Source organism: Haliotis rubra, unplaced genomic scaffold (genome assembly GCF_003918875.1).
Source record: "Haliotis rubra isolate DU_JTF1 unplaced genomic scaffold, ASM391887v1 Scf112, whole genome shotgun sequence".
Taxonomy (NCBI): domain Eukaryota; kingdom Metazoa; phylum Mollusca; class Gastropoda; order Lepetellida; family Haliotidae; genus Haliotis; species Haliotis rubra.
Window position 1 is genome coordinate 180138 of NW_025765026.1, and position 17947 is coordinate 198084.

Genomic DNA, 17947 nt, shown 5'->3' on the forward strand with positions numbered 1-17947 from the left:
GCAACCAACTCGTCCAACACAGCAGATCATTCATTGTATGTCATAGTTTGCATTCGCTGTTGTCTGGTAACATTAGCGTGGAAACAAAGTTGCAAGTTCTGCAGAAAACACGTCAACTCACAATAACCTGTGACAACAAAATACGGCTTTGTTGATATGGTGGTGGTCCGGATCCCAATGTACTTAAATAAATAAATCCTGTTTATTTGTTTAAAAGTTAGAAGGATAGAGTGAGTATGGTTTTACGTCGCTTTTAGCAACATTCCAGCAATATCACGGTAGAAGATACCAGAAGTTGGCTTCACATATGTGGGGAATCGAACCCGGGTCTTTCGCGTGACAAGCGAACGCTTTAACCACTAGGGAGACAAGACGAATTTATACCGCGTGGGTTCTCATAATAGGTCTTATTTGAATTTTTGCCATCTTATAAAACAACCAAGTCCCCCTCTGTCAAATAATTTGATATTGCAACATTGTACACCACTATCTCATATGGCAGACATAAGTAAAAGATTAATTTACATGTGGTGCTGAAGGTGGAAACTGTAGATATAGTTACAATTATAACTTCATAATTTCAGGACAATTTGTCAAAAATCAAAGCAAATGCCATATGACATTTACTGAAAAAGAAATATCGGAAATGTTGGACTCCCTTATTAATATACTCAGCAGCAAAAAACCGTCAGTACGAATTCAAAATTAGATAGGCACTGTAATCAAATCATTGCAGAAATGGACATAATAAGCGGATCAAAAACATTTTGTGTACAATATCTTGACACATCAATGAATAACTCAGCACAATTTCAAGACATTACGTGAACGTTTGCAGTCCATTCAGACCCTTGACTTCAGTATCTAGTGTGACCAACACGAGCGGCAATAACTGCAGCACAACGTCTATGCATGGAGTGCACCAATCGATTGATGAAGGCCATTGGCACCTTGAACCATACTCTAAGAAAGGCCTGGCGCGATAAATCGGCTGTCTTCGGCCTTGGTATGACATTATTCAGTCTCCTCTGAATTTCACCCCAAAGATGTTCAATTGGGTTTAAATCAGGACTAAGGGCTGGCCACTGCATACTGTTGACACCGTTCTGCTGTAAGAAGTCCCGTGTAGCTCTGGCAGTATGGGCCCGGGCGTTATCAGGCTGGAAAATGTTGTTCCGGTGACGTGCGAAATGTGGTATGACGTTGGGTCTGAGAGCTTGGTCGATGTAGAGCCGCCTCCTCTCCCTGGACCAAGGTTCTGGAACACCACAGGACCCACTCTCTGGTTCAGGCCTATTCCACCCCATACCATGATGCTTACACCTCCCCATGAGTCTCTTTCCATAACACATTGGTCTGAGTAACGCTGGCCACGTCGTCGCCATATTCTTGTTCTGCCATCTGCAGTTGATACGCAGTACCGACTCTCATCTGTGAACAGAACAGTTCTCCATTGCCTGTATCGCCAGTTTTGATGTTGTAGGGCAAACTGTAGACGTTCACGCCGATGACGAGGGGTGAGGATAGGTCCACGGTAAGGTCTACGGCAATGGAGGTTCCCGCTGTTAAGACGTCGGCGTACTGTATCAATACTGATTGGTCTTTCGTGTGTTCCCACTGTCTGGTGTGCTGTTTCGGATGCCTGCATGAAGGGATTCTGTACATGCTGTCGCACAACATGGCGGTCTTGTCGTCTTGTGGTCACCCTTGGTCTGCAAGTACGGGGCGATCATTTGTGGTGTTGGTGGCCCGGAAACGTTGCTGCAGCCTGTAGATGGTCCGAACGTTGACCTGGAAGTGAATGGCAACGGCTTGTGCAGTGTGGGCAGCTTCAAGTCTTCCTAGCGCCTGGTTCCTCTGAGCTGTCGTGAGTCGCGGCGTCCTGCTGACGTTGTAATGTGAATGTTTCAACCAGGTTTGGGGGTGCATTTTATACGGCTGGTCCTTGTGAACAGCACGTGCAGCATGAGTTGCATGAAAAACATGGAGAACACCGTACCATCTCCGAGATCAGGTTGCGTTTTTGAGACCATTTCCTGGGTTCCATTCTGAGTATGGGAAGGAATGTCTTTGCTCAGGTAAAGTTGGAGATGTCAAAAATATACAATCAAAACACTAAATGAGTTTACAGTTATCCGTTTCTACCAAGGAAAATTCCAAACTGACGTTTCTTTTGCTGCTTAGTATATAACATGGACGTGAAATTTGGCGGGCAGACATTCATCAAAGATGAAATCATGGGGATCATGTGTGCTCCCCTTTGTGCTGACCCGTTTCATTACACGTATGAGTGAGTGAGTGAGTTAATATTTAATGTCACATCGGCAATATCTCAGCCATATCGCGACGAAAACAATTTATACAATACAAAAATGAAAACATTGTGAAGAGTTAAACCTGTCGACGATGGACAGTAAAAATACTAGAGTATCACAGATATGAACCATTACACGTATGAATCAGAAGTTCTGCTCGGAGTGGCGAAAGATGAAGTGTAACACAATATCCGGATGTATAATCCCTATTACATGTGGTCAGTAGAAGACCTTGTATGCTATAATAAAGGTATATTATGCGTCCTAAATATGAAGAAATGTTCGTTGTACTTTACCTGTCTTATATGTTTCTTCCTGTGTTAGATGACACGACCTAACGTTGTCCAAATATCTCATCAGTGATTAAGCTAACTCTATGTCATGATGAAGCGTTTTCCTTTGAACATATTGCATTACGTTTGTTGTAATTAAGGGTGACCTGTACCTATTGAATAACATTGTAAACATCATAACATAAACAGACATAGACTATATTTACAGGTATTTAATATTCAAAATGCACGTTTTCTCATAAATACAGGAATGCAACAATATCTAAATGACCCGCATGACAGGAGTAATGGAGCGCTGCTTCTGGCTAAGGGCACTTACTTCCACAGGCCAACCGTGTGAAGGGCATGGGCTTCCTGTAGGGTAGGACAAGCTTAACCTTTTCAAAACATTTGGTGTCATTACTGACGTTGTCAATTGTGTCTGTCAACGTATGTCATTGTGCATTTACATTACCAATGGTTTATTTGGAGTTGTCTACTCTGTCAATTTCATGAACTTTGTTCTTTTCAAATACCGCCGAGAAGACAGTGATACACAAGAAGTCAAACACTTCTAACACTGTCAGCAGGCTGGCACCAAGCAACAGACCCAGTGCTCCGCCGATGTCACAGAACAGGTCCAGGATCCCATACCCCAGCTGTTTTTCAATGTGTTCGTAGGTCATAGAGCTCAGATACATCTCCAGAATAACAAGATTCCTCCTCCAGTACTCTTCAGTCTTACCCTTGGCCTTGGTGTACGCAGTAATGTAGTTCCTGGTCAGTGGGGAGCTGGAGTGTTGGGTGGTGAACCTGATATATCTGCATGCTTCAGGACATCCAGCTTCACAGCCAGTGTCTGTCTGACGATATTTAGCTTTAGCTGGGATATAACATTCCTGAAACTGTCGGGGTGTGCAAAATGCAAAATCTTCGCTTGGGTTTGCAAAGCCCCTGCAGTTGCACATGCTCAAGAAGAAATCCATCTCACACTCCATTTTGCAGGCATCCCGGGAATAGTTACTTGTGATATACTTCAGAAGTCTGTCGCCACAGCCACCTACGCCCTCGTGAGCAGCCACCTCCTGTCACAATACAGAAATAACATCATCACCAGGTTCATGTTCTGATATATCGGGTATTCCTTGTGATTTTTACTTCACAAAAGAAGAATTATCAGTGTATTCATCAGTCTTTAAATTATCATACAACTTACATAGAATGGTTTCTCTATGATAGTGGCGAAGTCCTTACTATTAGGAATGCCTGCTGGTCTGGTCATGTGTATTTAAATGGATTTGTGTCCTTGTCTCTTTGTGCTCAAACGTATCTCCTTGTATAGTTAAATATTTGACAAAGTTAAATATACTTCATTATGCTTAAATATGAAACTGTGAAAATGTTTAATGACTTCCCAATATGGCGATGTAATAGTAATATAATTTAAACTTTCGGTAACAAATGTGCGAGGGGCAATGAAACACATATTTTCATTCATCGGATAGGAAGAGTAATGAATAATGATTTCTACAAATCCTAACCCAGTAACATCTCGTTACACAGATCGGCGGTAGTCTGTGTTCATATTGTTATATGCCAATATCTCCACACCAAGTACATTCTCTGATAAGCTGACATCTGCAATCCTGAAGCAAGGAGATAACTGACTGGATGTTGATTGTGACTGGATACACTCTCCAGTTTTATGTTAGAAGTCTTTGTATGCCAGTCAAAGATTCTAATGCATGTGTATCTGAAACTGTTTTGCTCACAAAATAACTTGTAATCGTTCATTCGTTGGATTCATTTAGATTTACGCTCATCTGTCTGCTAACACCCACCCAAGAGACCTACCACTCTTCTACATTGATCATTCAACAGCTGTCAACAATCTTCAATCAGTACATCTGTTTACCAGAAATATCAAGACTTTGGTGAGTTAAATTTAGATTTGTGCGAGAAAGAATGGAGACGGTACAATACAGGTAAATGAATCAATTACTTTGTCGGCACTTGTGCACGTGCTTCTCATACACCTGGCTGTTCCTCTCTTTGCACTCCTCCCTCGTAACAAATAACTGTGTCAATATTTTAATGATAGTTTGTTAAACAACTTTTGTATTTTTAGGACATTAATTCTGAAAAAACTCAGAGATGATGTTTTCATTATGATCAACGTTTCATAGAGTATTATATGTTTGTTAGTTTTCGAGTTAGATTGCAATTCATCGGTCCGCTTTTGTCCCAAACGGACTGTACCTGCCAACTCTCACACGCCTTTGGCTTGAGACTCACAGTAATACTCATGTCACTCCCTCACGACAAAACTAATCAATCTCACGCCAAACTGGGGTCGTATGAACAATGCACATTCTGACCACTGAAAATCCCACAAATAGGTATGAATACATCGTTTTCAGTGACTTTAACAAGTAGGGAGTTTGCAATAATACATTCCCGCCAGGTTCAATCCTGGACCCGATTGCAGCTGTCTTCTGCTTAACGTAGATGAAAATGTACCAAAAGTGCCCGACAGGTGCGATTTACGAACTGAATTTTCGACTGTCATTAACAGAGCATGCTACTTACCTTCACTCCTATACCTACAAAGTGATGGAATCCGGGAGCCACTGCCACTCCCATCTCAGACATGATTGGGATCACCTCCGGAGCGTGAACAGCCACCTTCAGGTCACAACAAAGAGAAAACACATGGGCATACTACATGTTATGAATGATATCAGGAAAGAGCATATATTTTGTCAATAACTTTACATTGCAGCATCAGTTTCCTTGTTTTGATACCACATGTGTTTACAGATAATGGCTCAAGCTGCCTCTATGAAAAATCTTGTAAGTAGATTCATATATAATATTCTTATCCTAAGCAACATTCCACAGTCATGATGTTTTGTTTTCGGTATCTTCATGGTCGAATGCGCGTCGGTAGTTGTGAGGGTATGTACAACCTGGAATAATGGTAATTGTATAAAGGGATGGACATGTTGGGTGTGGATGGGATCTAGCTTTAAGGGTTATCGGGTCATTTACACAAAATCATTATTCAAAATGTAGAAACTTGTTATTGGCACTCGCCATAAACCCTGTTCCAAGGTATCCATCATTACTCCGAGTATACTCCTCTTCCTGGACATTAAGCAAGAGGCGCAGACCATGGGTACGTCCGGAATTACGTGCAAGCAGAGAACCATTGACTGCAGCAAAGAAAATGTATGTGCATTTTGTAAAAGTAAACATTTGAAACCAGCTGAAAGTGGGATTGTTTTATGTTTACCCTCTATAGGTAAATATGTACTCCCATCACATTCCCTGGACTCAAGATGGAGTAATTCTTGCAAATGAAGATGAAACATTCCCTTCTAGGGGTGACAGTTAATGGAAATAGTGCCAAAAACACTGAACCTTTTGACTAAATCGATAAGTAAAATTGTCGCTATCATCTGATAGTGCCAAAAATAGATAGGGGATTGCTGCGACATAATCATTATGATGTATACTGCCGGGGATGGAAATGCTGTCAACCCAGAATTACGGTTAAATACTTCCGTTTTTAACTGCAGATGAGTCAGTTTTGTTTTTTTCCGGTCTGGAACAACAGTAAGTGATTGATTTAACGCTAAAAACCTTCAAACCTGTTCAGTGCGTTTTCTGAAATAGTTTTCCCATTTGAGGTTTTTGATCGTATATGATTATAACCGGCCATCAAAACACACACACACACGCACACACAAAATTAAATCAAAGTAGGTGATAAGAATAAGAAGCTTTTAAAATTTTCATGTTTAATATCTTAGGTATCAAGGACTTGCATTAGTTTAAAGCTCGGGCCACAGTGCTCTCTATTCAGTGCTCTGCTTATCCTGCTGTACGTTTGCTTGAGTGCGCCGCACTCAACATTATTTCAGCTATATGGTGGCGGGCTGTAAAAAAATCGGATCTGGGCCAGACAATCCAGGGAAAAACAGCATGAACATCGATCTACGCAGTTGGGATACGATGACATGTTTTAACTCAGTCAGCGAGTCTGGCCACCCGAACCCGTTTGTCGCCTCTTACGACAAGCATGGGTTACTGGTGATCAATTCTAACCCGGTTCTTCACGGGCTCCAGTTGTATCAGGTGTACAGACGCCGCATATAATGAACATTAGAGTTTAAGACAATATGAGAACAGCTTTCAGTCTCCTTTCTGTCACTGGAATATACGACAACACACAGACACGTGTCAAAAATTTACCTCTACAACGTTCACGGGCAGATCATGAAAAAAACACGCTTAAACGAAAATGGCGTCTTTGCACAACACGTTGTGAATGGAATAATCATTTTCTAAATCCATACACAATAATAAAACATACTTTCTGAAAAAATATCACCCCAAGAAGAAGTATCCCCGTTCATTAAATTATATTTCTTTTTAACGAAGGTCATTTACATTAATTGCTGTTTTCATCAATGATGATTTTCTAAAACCAAGTTGTTACTTCATAGCCAACATATTGCGCCCGTGGGCACCCGTGAAGAGCCACCTCCTCGTGGTGGGTGATGGGTAACGCTAAGCGCTCTTCAACCCCCCGTTGTGGACCCGGGGGTATATTTGGTCCACCAACCCGTTTGCCGTGGGTTGCGCCCCTGTGTCGGTGGAGGACGGGAGTCTGGTGGTTGAGGGCATTGGGAGCCTGGAACCGTGTTCCTTTTGCCCAACACACCACTTCGCCCCTTACTTCACCTAGACGGGTGGTAGAATGGGCCCGGTTCTACCAATCGGCTGGTCACGCCGAGCCCTGTGCATGGTTCATCTTTGTGCACAAACTTTATTATTTTGGTCTTGGCTATTTTGAATTATAATGTACAAATTATTAATAGATTAATATGCCTAGATTTCTATGCCAGAAGGCGGTGGCTCATGGGCCAATCTGGCAATATAAACCGCTGAATTCTGTGTTTCTCCAGAATGATGTCATGGGCGAACCAGCCTGACATTTTTTCTTTCAGATTCTACAGCTATCTATGTTTTTATTTGCTGGAGTATAAAATCCCTGTAGCCCTGGTGGAACAGCCTGGCTTCCGCTGTAACACCGTCCTTGTTGACAATCCATGGCGGGTGGGGAGCAGGGATGTTGAACACTTTTGAAACACCATGGCTTTTTCCATTCAATCTGGTTCATCAAAACACAAACGTAGACATGTGGTATCTACATCATCAGATGAAGGATCTCCTGACATAGTTGAATCTTGGCCGAGATTCATTGTGATCTCATCTATAGATGACAATCCTTTGAAACTGAACCCATTCGCTATTTCAAAGGGCACTCAAGGTGTCTGTGGGGAGGTGAAGGACGTAACACGTCTCCGGAACGGATCATTGTTAGTGGGGTGGAGGTATATGTACCAACTCCACTCCGATGTTTCAAATGTCAAAAGTTTGGTCATGGGGCCAAGTTCTGCCGTAACAACACGGTCTGTTCCCGTTGTGGAGGCGCTCACGAGTCTTCTGAATGCACAAATAACATCAAGTGTGCGAACTGCGATGGAGACCACTTGGCCTCATCCAAATCCTGCCCATTATATGATCGTGAAACGAGAATTAAAAAAATCAAACACACGAACAATATTTCTTATGTGGAAGCGAAAAAGCTTGTTCCTCTCTCAACTGCTTCAACTATATTGTACTCAGATGCAGTGTCCTTTCGTACCACTGCCTCCAGACCTTCCCTGACTTCAACAGCCTGTCAAACATCCCTATCTTGGGTTCATGAAAAAATCATTATCGATGATCATGCTCTGATCTCTCCATCTCTGTCAAATATATCTTCTTCAGCTTCCCAGACAGAACGTGTAGCATCACAACTTTCAATAGATCATTCATCTGAACCAGAATCTGTGCCGGAATCAACACCAGCACAATCAAACATATCAAAAAATGGGAAAAAAGAGAAAAAGCAATCAAAAAAGAAGACCAGAACTCTCCTGCATTTGGAGGTGCCTTCCTCTCAGACACCTTCAGTAAAGGTTCAAAATCAGTTTGAACCTTTGGAGATAGAGGTCGATTCTTCGCTCCCTAGCCATGGGAGAAAACCCCACTCCAATGTACGATCTCTCATTGAGCCTCCATGAACTGCTCAAATAATATTGTTCAGTGGAATTGTAGAGGACTAAGGAACAATTATAATGATTTACAGTTACTGATTCAAGATTTAAAACCATCGGCATTTTGTTTACAGGAAACCTATCTTAAAAATACAGATCAATTTGATGTAAGACAATATAATTCATATAACTACTTTTCTCCTCCAGGGCCTAGAGCTACTGGGGGTTCTTCCGTTTTGGTTAGACGGGGTGTTATACATAGCCCTGTTCCCCTAAATACATGTCTTCAAGCTGTTGCTGTCAGACTGACTCTGAACATTATTTTCACATTATGCTCACTGTATGTACCACCATCTTCTTCTCTTCAGCAGACTGATCTTCAGACTCTCTATGATCAGCTCCCCAAGCCATGTATCATCATGGGTGATTTAAACGGTCATAATCCACTTTGGGGTGATACGAACAGAAATGGGAACATATTGGAAGATTTTATTTCTAACAACGATCTGTGTATCTTCAATGATAATTCGAAAACATACTTACATCCTGGTACAGGTACATACTCTTGTCTAGATTTATCTCTTACTGATACAGGTCTGCTTAATGAATTTGAATGGTCGGTCCACAGCGACTTGTGTGGCAGTGATCATTTCCCGACCATTCTTCAAACAATAAGTCCAGCTGACGTTCCTCCATCATCAAGATGGAATTTCAACAAGGCTAACTGGCCTTTGTTCGAATTACTGTGTATGGATAGCTTAAATCCTGATCGTTTTCTTGATGTTCCTGATTCAGTGCAATTATTCTCTGATGAACTAAACAAAATAGCCTATGCATGTATTCCTAAATCCTCTGCAAATCCGCATATACGTAAACCATGGTTTAACAATGAATGCAAACAAGCCAGGAAGGCACGAAAAAAGCCGAACACTATTTCCGTCGCCACCCAATGGTGCATAACTTAAATAAATATAAAAGTTTAAATGCTAAAGCACGGCGCACGTTTAAGCAAAACAAGCGCCAGTCTTGGCAACAATATGTTTCGAAAATATATTCACGGACGCCGATGTCCAAGGTATGGAACATGATCCAGAGAATTAAAGGTAAGGGTACCAAATCAAGCATACATCATCTCAAAACTGGAGATCAATTGTTAACAGATACATCTGATATCGCAAACAAACTGGGTGAAACACTTCAAAAACATTCTTCCTCGTCTAACTATGTTCCTAAATTTCAAAAATACCAAAAACAGCAGGAAAAGAACAAAATTAATTTTCATTCGGATAATGGGGAAGATTATAATGAAATCTTTTCTATTCATGAGCTTCATACTGCTCTTGAACAAGCCCACGATACTGCAACAGGAGGTGATAACATTCATTATCAGGTTTTGAAACACTTACCGGAATCCTGTTTAGAGACACTACTGAATATTTTTGATGACATTTGGACATCTCGCAAATTTCTATCCTCCTGGCGTGATGCCATTGTTGTACCCATACCTAAACCTGGACGTGATCATACGGATCCCTCTAACTATAGGCCCATTTCTTTGACTAGCTGCGTTTGCAAAACCATGGAACGCATGGTCAATAACAGATTAACTTGGTACTTAGAATCAGATAATTTAATCACAAATATTCAATGTGGTTTTCGTAAAAATCGCAGTACCATTGACCATTTAGTTCGATTGGAGTCATTCGTTAAGAATGCCATTATTAACAAGCAACATGCAGTGTCAGTATTTTTCGATTTAGAGAAAGCTTATGATACGACATGGAAGCACGGCATTTTAAAAGACTTACATGATTTTGACTTACGAGGCCGTTTGCCTCAGTTTATATCCGAGTTTTTAACTGACAGGCAATTTCAAGTCCGTGTGGGTTCTACCCTGTCTGATCATACCCTTCTACCATACCAGATAACAGCTCTATTTTTACAGCAGAAGCCAACGCCATATTAACGGCCCTTAAATATATTCAGAGACACACTAAATATAAGCAATACATAATCTTTTCCGATTCTCTTTCTTGCCTTCAGGCTATTAAAACTCTTTCCTGTAAACATCCACTTTTAATAGAAATTATTGAATTGTATAATGAACTTGCTACTGGCCAATGCGACATCGTCTTTTGTTGGTTGCCCAGCCATGTTGGCATTTCTGGGAACACAATGGCTGATCTTGCTGCTAGGGCAGCACTCAACAAATCTGCCACACCACTTCTTCTTCCTTACTCCGATTACAAAGCAACCATTCGATTATACATTCGTGATCTAATGCAGAGGAAGTGGGACACCCAAGTAGGCATAAATAAGTTACATGAAATTAAGCCAACTATCGATTATACTTACTTGGGTTGTCAATCCAGATTTGAAGAGGTCATCATGCGACGATGTCGCATTTGACACTGAAGATACACCCACGAATATTTGCTAAAAGGTGAGGATCCTCCGTTTTGCATCCCTTGTGATGAGAGAATCACGGTCAAGCATGTCCTGCTTGACTGCATTGATTTTTCCATCACAAGGGATAAATATTCAATGTTAAAACTGTGAAGGATCTTTTTAGTAAAATTAATTATCATTTAATCATTGAGTTTTTAAAAGAAATAGAATTGATTGATAAATTTTGATTGATATGTTTTGTGAATAGATAAATGATATTTTATAATCTGTAGAATAAATTAGCAGCTAAGATAGTTAGTGGCTGTATCCTCGAAGGTGGTTAAAGTACTGTAAAATTATTGTCCTCCTGAGAGGGTACGTAAGTCCCAAAACTTCCCAAGTCAATTTAGTTCTACATACCTTTTTAATCGTAGAATATTTGTTGTTTTATTATGGCTACATATCAGTACAATCGCCAGTGGCTGAAGGGATGATATAAATCCAGCTAGGGTCCATGCAGGTAGCCAAAGTACTGTAAGTCCCCATGGTCCCTAGAGTGGTGATCTACCTTCAGTTGTTGGCGATCCTCAGCCTTATTTTATATTGTATTGCCCTCATTTGAAAGCCTATTTTAGAGATATACGCTAGTTTTATTTCCTATTACTGTGATATACTAGTTGGTTTTACTGTCCTTCGTCGGCAGAGTTTTAAAATTTGCGCATTTGTCATGAATTTATAACTGTCTTAAGTCACGATATGGCTGAAATACTGCCGCTGTGACTATAAACTTTAACTCACTCACTCACTCACTATTGCGCCAGTGACATTCAAATGTGTGAGTGTACGTTTATAGTCATATCGGCAGTATTTCAGCCATATCGTGACTAAAACTAGTTATCAATGCATGATAAATACAATTAATTTTTTGAAAACCTGTCGACAAAGGACAGTAAATCCTGTCCACAAAGGACAGTCAACTAGAATATCACAGAAACAAGAATTACAACTAGCATCTATCTCTAAAATTTGATATTAATCAGGACAATACAATATAAAAAACGGGCTGATTATCGCCAGCAACTGAAGGTTGATCATCATACTGGTGACCATGGGAAAACACAGTACGTTTGCTACCTGCATGAACGGGACATTCAAATTTTACCTAATGTTTTCATTTTAAGGGAAGAAGATGGCCCAATGTGTATTCCTTGTGTATTCCTTGTGTATGCCAGTCTGCCACGAAACAATACTTTTAGACTGTGGATGACTCATTAATATGTCATGCATATATTGTTGTCTCAATTATGACATAACATTTTACTGATCACAAGAAATATCGTTCTTCAAAGACATTCACCATTGTGACAAGATACAGGTTTTAACCTAACTAGTCAGTGTTCTACCTTGTGGTGAACGCCTGATAATTAACATAGTCTCTGATATCATATTTTCCGATTGACCTCCATATGCACATGCTAAAATTTCCTCAGCTGGTTCTCAACACAAATTGCTGGAAACTTGCTGATGCTGCACAAACCAATGTTTATTTATTTATTCTTCTGATACGGATTTCTGCTGTCCTGTTCAACAGAATGTCGCCAAGGAAGCTTCCAATTTCTACAATGGTTGATCATCTGTACGACATGGTGTCCAGGAATAACCCAATCGTTCTGTTCCAGTGGATTCAAACCTGGACTGGATATAATGCTATCATCTGAGTGCATGGCAGTGACATTCGCTTCTGAGTTTCAGGATTTGAATGTCTCCATGACAATATAGGGGCGGTGGGGTAGCCTAGTGGTTAAAGCGTTCGGTCGTCACACTGAAGACCCGGGTTCGATTCACCATATGGGTACAATGTGTGAAGCCCATTTCCCCCGACGTGATATACCTGGAATATTGCTAAAAAGTGGCGTAAAACTAAACTCACTCACTCCATGACAATATAACTTACCGTTATAAGTGAAACATCTCCCCATATCAGTATCCAGGTAGACAATATCGTCTTGTCCACATGGCGCTGACTCCCAGTCACACTGAAAGAAAATGTGATTGTTGACTATGGTTGATGTTAACGAGACCCGGCCTACTCTACTAACTTCTTTTCTCTATAGAGGTTGCAGAATACGTTTGCGTTATATCATTTTGACATTTTCATCAACACAAAGCAGATGTTTCTGACGAAACGATATAGTCAGAATCATACAGGCAGTGCTCACCTTTTCGTGAACACCTGGTATCCTGATTATGTGATAGTGATTGGTAAAGACATGTTCACTAAATAGTTGACAATATTAATTCTGTGGTTTCCGGATTTTTCGTGGATGTTGTGATGATGAGCAAGTGCAATAGGCATGCTGTAGGCTGACCGGTCTACTGTGGTTGATGCACATGCTATGAGATGCAGGAGACGGACAATTCATAAACTGAGGACACGTGTGGGTGAGTGGGTGAGTGAGTAAGTTAGTAAGTGAGTATGGCATCTGATCATTTCAGGTCAGAACAGCCAATGTTTAGTGGACGCATTATTGCCCTGACCACACGAAACCTTCTTGCCAAACGTCCTTATGTTGAGCCGAATCTGACACAAAGAAACCGTAATGACCGTCTACGCCAGACACGTACAGATGGCAAAACTTCCTGAAACGGGGATATTTGGCGTTATAGAGTGGCCATCGAGATCAACTGACATCAATCCCATCGAACATGCTCTTGGAAAAAGTCTTCGTGACTCGAGACCTAAACCCCAGAAAGTTGAAAAGCTGGGCGCCACGTTGGAACAGCAATAGCGCAGGTTGCCTGATGTTGTTTTCTATGAGACAACGTGGACTTACTGTTGTGAATATCGTGAACCCCCTGGTACTGACCAAGCTCCAGTACAGACGACTAGTCATAAAGGAACCCCATCACGCTTCTGTTGACTGTGGAGGGTGCACCATCCACATCTTAATGCCTAATCCTGTTTTAGTATGAGCTCCTTTCGTCTATAAACCAGATTTATCAACTAGTAACATACTTAGTTCTGTAATGTGTGTTTGGGACATAAAGTAACACGTTGAGTTTCTTTCTTTTTTTTTTTTCTTCTTCGTTTTTTGTTGTTGTTTTATTTAGCATATTCATTTCATTGTCATGAAAACGTCCACACGTGATTCTTTCATCACATGGGAAACCGAAGTCTAGGATCCTCGCCTTTCAATAAATATTTCATGACTATATATAAAATGATCACTACGACATCGTTGCAACATGAATTCTTCAAATCTGGACTTACAATCCAATTAGGTTTAACCAATAGTTTTAGATGTGGAGATGGGTTTATCGTTTTTGCATTCAAACATATTACACAATGGATATATGTCCGTGAGAGGGAAAACTTATAATCTGATGTGTGCTTGTACTCATTCTGTTATGCTAACACGGATATATTAATATTATATCATTACTATTATTTCATTTTCGGATGAAACATATTAACATAATGAGGACAAAACTCTCTCCATGTATTCTAAGCATTCCGCTAAGCGATATTTTAAAGAGTCTCTGTTATATATATAATAAATATGTTTAATAAATATTTATATCATCGCAAACTATATATCTATATTGACCACTAATGTTAGTAACATATAGATGTTGAGAAATCTACTCATGTAATCGAAGTGGCATGCATGTGTAAAATTTAATGTTAAAAATTCATCCTATATAACATTTACCTTAAAGAACTTCATAAACATTATTCAAATAATACAGTAAATATCTGTTTTTGTAATAAAATTATAAACAATAGACTTCTTATCACAGGAAATCGCAGATATTGTAGCTAGACTGTACAGATTGATTCCACATTTCATGAAGCGCCTCGAATAGTAATAATACATAAATTGTACATGAATCGGGGGATAATAAAAATTACTTGCATTTACAATGCAAGTCAGCTTGTGAGGATTGGTCCAAAATATCTCTGTGAATATATAGAAGGAGCAATTAAAAAGATAATTTCCATAATAGATCATCACTCATGTTCTTTACTCATGCTATTTCTTTTCGTTACTCTATCCGTGAAGATACGGTTTAGAATTGATCTTCAGAGGCGATTAACGGGATCGGGTGATGTGGCTCGCTGTCTTGGTCGACACATGTCATCGTTTCCCAATTGAGTATATTAGTGTTGTTGAGCAATGGATTGTCTGGTCTAGACCCGATTATTTACCGACTGCCGGAACACAGCTGGAATATTGCTGAGTGCGGCATCAAAATAAACTCACTCACTCTTTTCTTACCCGTTGTTCGTACATACCTACCTTAAGGAAAGTGCTTTCAATGGTGTGTCCATAAGTGCTGTTCACTGTAATTTGTCCGTCCAGGTACAACTTTGAGATGTCCAACTGACTAAGGTTAACGTTTGGTAATTGTTCATTGAAATCAGTATATGGATACGTCACTTGCAACACATCGCTCCATCCAAGATTCTCAAGCAGTGAACGCCTAATGATATTGTTATTACATATTGTTATGGTTGGAAACAGAAGGGTGTTGTCAAGAATTTGATCCACACTCACGTTGACAGGGACAGACAGATATAAAGATATCTGCTTGTAGATGTTGTAAGTGGTGAAACCAAGTCCGCCACAAAAAATGAGGAACCAGACTACCCGTCTAGATCTATTGGAATTGGCGTCACATATTTGAGATAATCCCTGTACAGTCACCACCTCGTGTAAAGGTTTGTTGCCTCTCATTGCCAAAGAGTAGATACGTTGGTCAAGGTAGCGAGCCTTCAGGTTTCAAACTCTGTGCACGGGAAGTATTAGAACGTCCTGTTGTAACTGGTCGTTGGTAGTTGAACCATTGCTGACTGTTCAGCCTTGTGATACATGAACGTGTGTCGACATATATGGCTTCTATTGTGCAATGTCTTCAATATATGGCAATTTCATGTTGACATTATTTATTGCTTGATGGCTGACATAATGATCAATTTTGGGTGGGATTGAATGCATTAGTAGTTGTCGGGTAACGGCTTCGCTAACAGCTCAGTGTATTTGCTCAGAAATGGTAAATCAATCAGCACAGAGAGAGAGAGAGGGCATTGGCAGTGTCCTCGGGTGCTGATGCGACCTCGGGATAAGTAGAGGGGTTGGTATGTGAGTGAGTGAGTGTGTGTGTGTGTGTGTGTGTGTGTGGTGCGTGTGTGTTTTGGTGTGTGTGTGTAGGGGAATAAAGGGATTTTATGCATTTAGGTCTCAGTAAAGTACATTCCAATAATTCTATGTTGAAATGACTGTGTTCTTGATTACAATTCTGTCGTGACTTGTCTTTATCATAAATAGAACATAGAGATCGTACCTCATACTGAGTGCCAATGAAATTTCAATTTTAACTTTAATAAAATTGCATCTGGGGCGTGGTGGGCGAGCTGTCTAAGGCGCCAAGCTAGTGATCCAGCGAGCTTAAGGTGCCGGGATCGAGCCCACCCGTGACCGGGTGTAAAAACCTTAGAGTCAACTTTGTGTGCAGACTCTTTCAGTGTTGTTACAACCCCTAGTGTACAGTACACAACCCTGTGCACTTAAAAGAACCCACGAATCCGTTGGTAAATGACCAGATGGTGGCCACATGAATACATGCAAACACCTAGTTGCGGGTACAGCAACGTGCAGTAAACTTGGACAAAGTACTGTGACCATGTGTCCCAGTCCACCAAGCTGTGAATGGGTACCTCGTAAGGATGGGAAAGTCACATAAACTTCGCACGGCTCCCTCGGCCGAAAGCTATGAATACACAATGCCAAATGTATCACATATCCGGATGGGACTCAACACAACAAAAGCAGAAAATCTTTCGTAGCTAGCGATCCTCTAGCCCATTTTAAATATTGTGTTTGTCAATTGATCGTTTACAATGTTTTAAAAGCCTTCAAACTGTAGGGTTTTTTAAAACTGTGATAATCATGAGTTATACTGTCCTCCGACGACAGGCATTTAAACTGTTGAAATATATTTTATATTTATGCACATCATACTCTTGTCACGATATGACTGAAACACTGCCGATGTGACGATAAATCTCTCACTCACTCACCTTCCGATCGCGAGATCTTGGATTTTTCTGTAGACAATAATTGATTTGAATTTGAAATATCTTTGAATTTTACCAATATATACTGAGGGAAAAAATAAGGGATCACATGAAAGCACAATTGTTCCTTTATTTTTTTCCAAGGTTTCTTCACAAGCTTTGTATCGCACAGCTTGTGGAAAAAACCTGGAAAAACATACAGAACACTTGTGCTTTCATGTGATCCCTTATGTTTTTCCCTCAGTATATTTAGATTCCAGTTGAAAAGTATTATAAATGCACATCCCTGTTTTGAATTCTGAAGGAATTTCCCTGTTCTATGATAGCATCCTCTGTCATTGGTAAGCAAACTTATTAGATATTGGGTACATTCGCCATTTTTAAAATACGAAAATTATTGCATATTCTCAAATGTACGGATGAATATTTACTCTTTTCTGTTTTGAATTTTGAAGGAATTTCCCTGTTCTTTGATAGCATCATCTGTCATTGTAGGGTAAGCAAAATTATTAAAAACTAGGTACATTCGCCTTTTTTGACAGACAAAAAATATTGCATATTCTGAAATGCACGGATGAATATTTACTCGCAGAATTGAAGTACGGAAAATCATAATATCATTGATCATTCTGAAACGTCGCTGATAACCTTAGAATATTTTGAAACTACGCCAACGCCTGAATGAACTTTCTTCCATTATTGGATAGAGTTTACAAAATTGTGTTTGATACATGTCAGTTATGACGCCACGAATATTTGAAACACAGTGAGTGAGTTAAGATT

General features: G+C 40.2%; 1 protein-coding gene across 1 annotated transcript; it reads right to left on the reverse strand.

The window, feature by feature from the left end:
- Positions 1 to 3069: 3069 nt before the first annotated feature.
- Positions 3070 to 9108, reverse strand: LOC124289868 (acid-sensing ion channel 2-like). The gene is made up of 3 exons (XM_046726548.1): positions 9037 to 9108; positions 5177 to 5272; positions 3070 to 3672 (listed from the first exon to the last, which is right to left on the reverse strand). Exons 1-3 carry the CDS (start codon positions 9106 to 9108, stop codon positions 3070 to 3072), a joined length of 771 nt encoding a protein of 256 aa, XP_046582504.1.
- Between the last annotated feature and the right edge of the window lie 8839 nt (positions 9109 to 17947).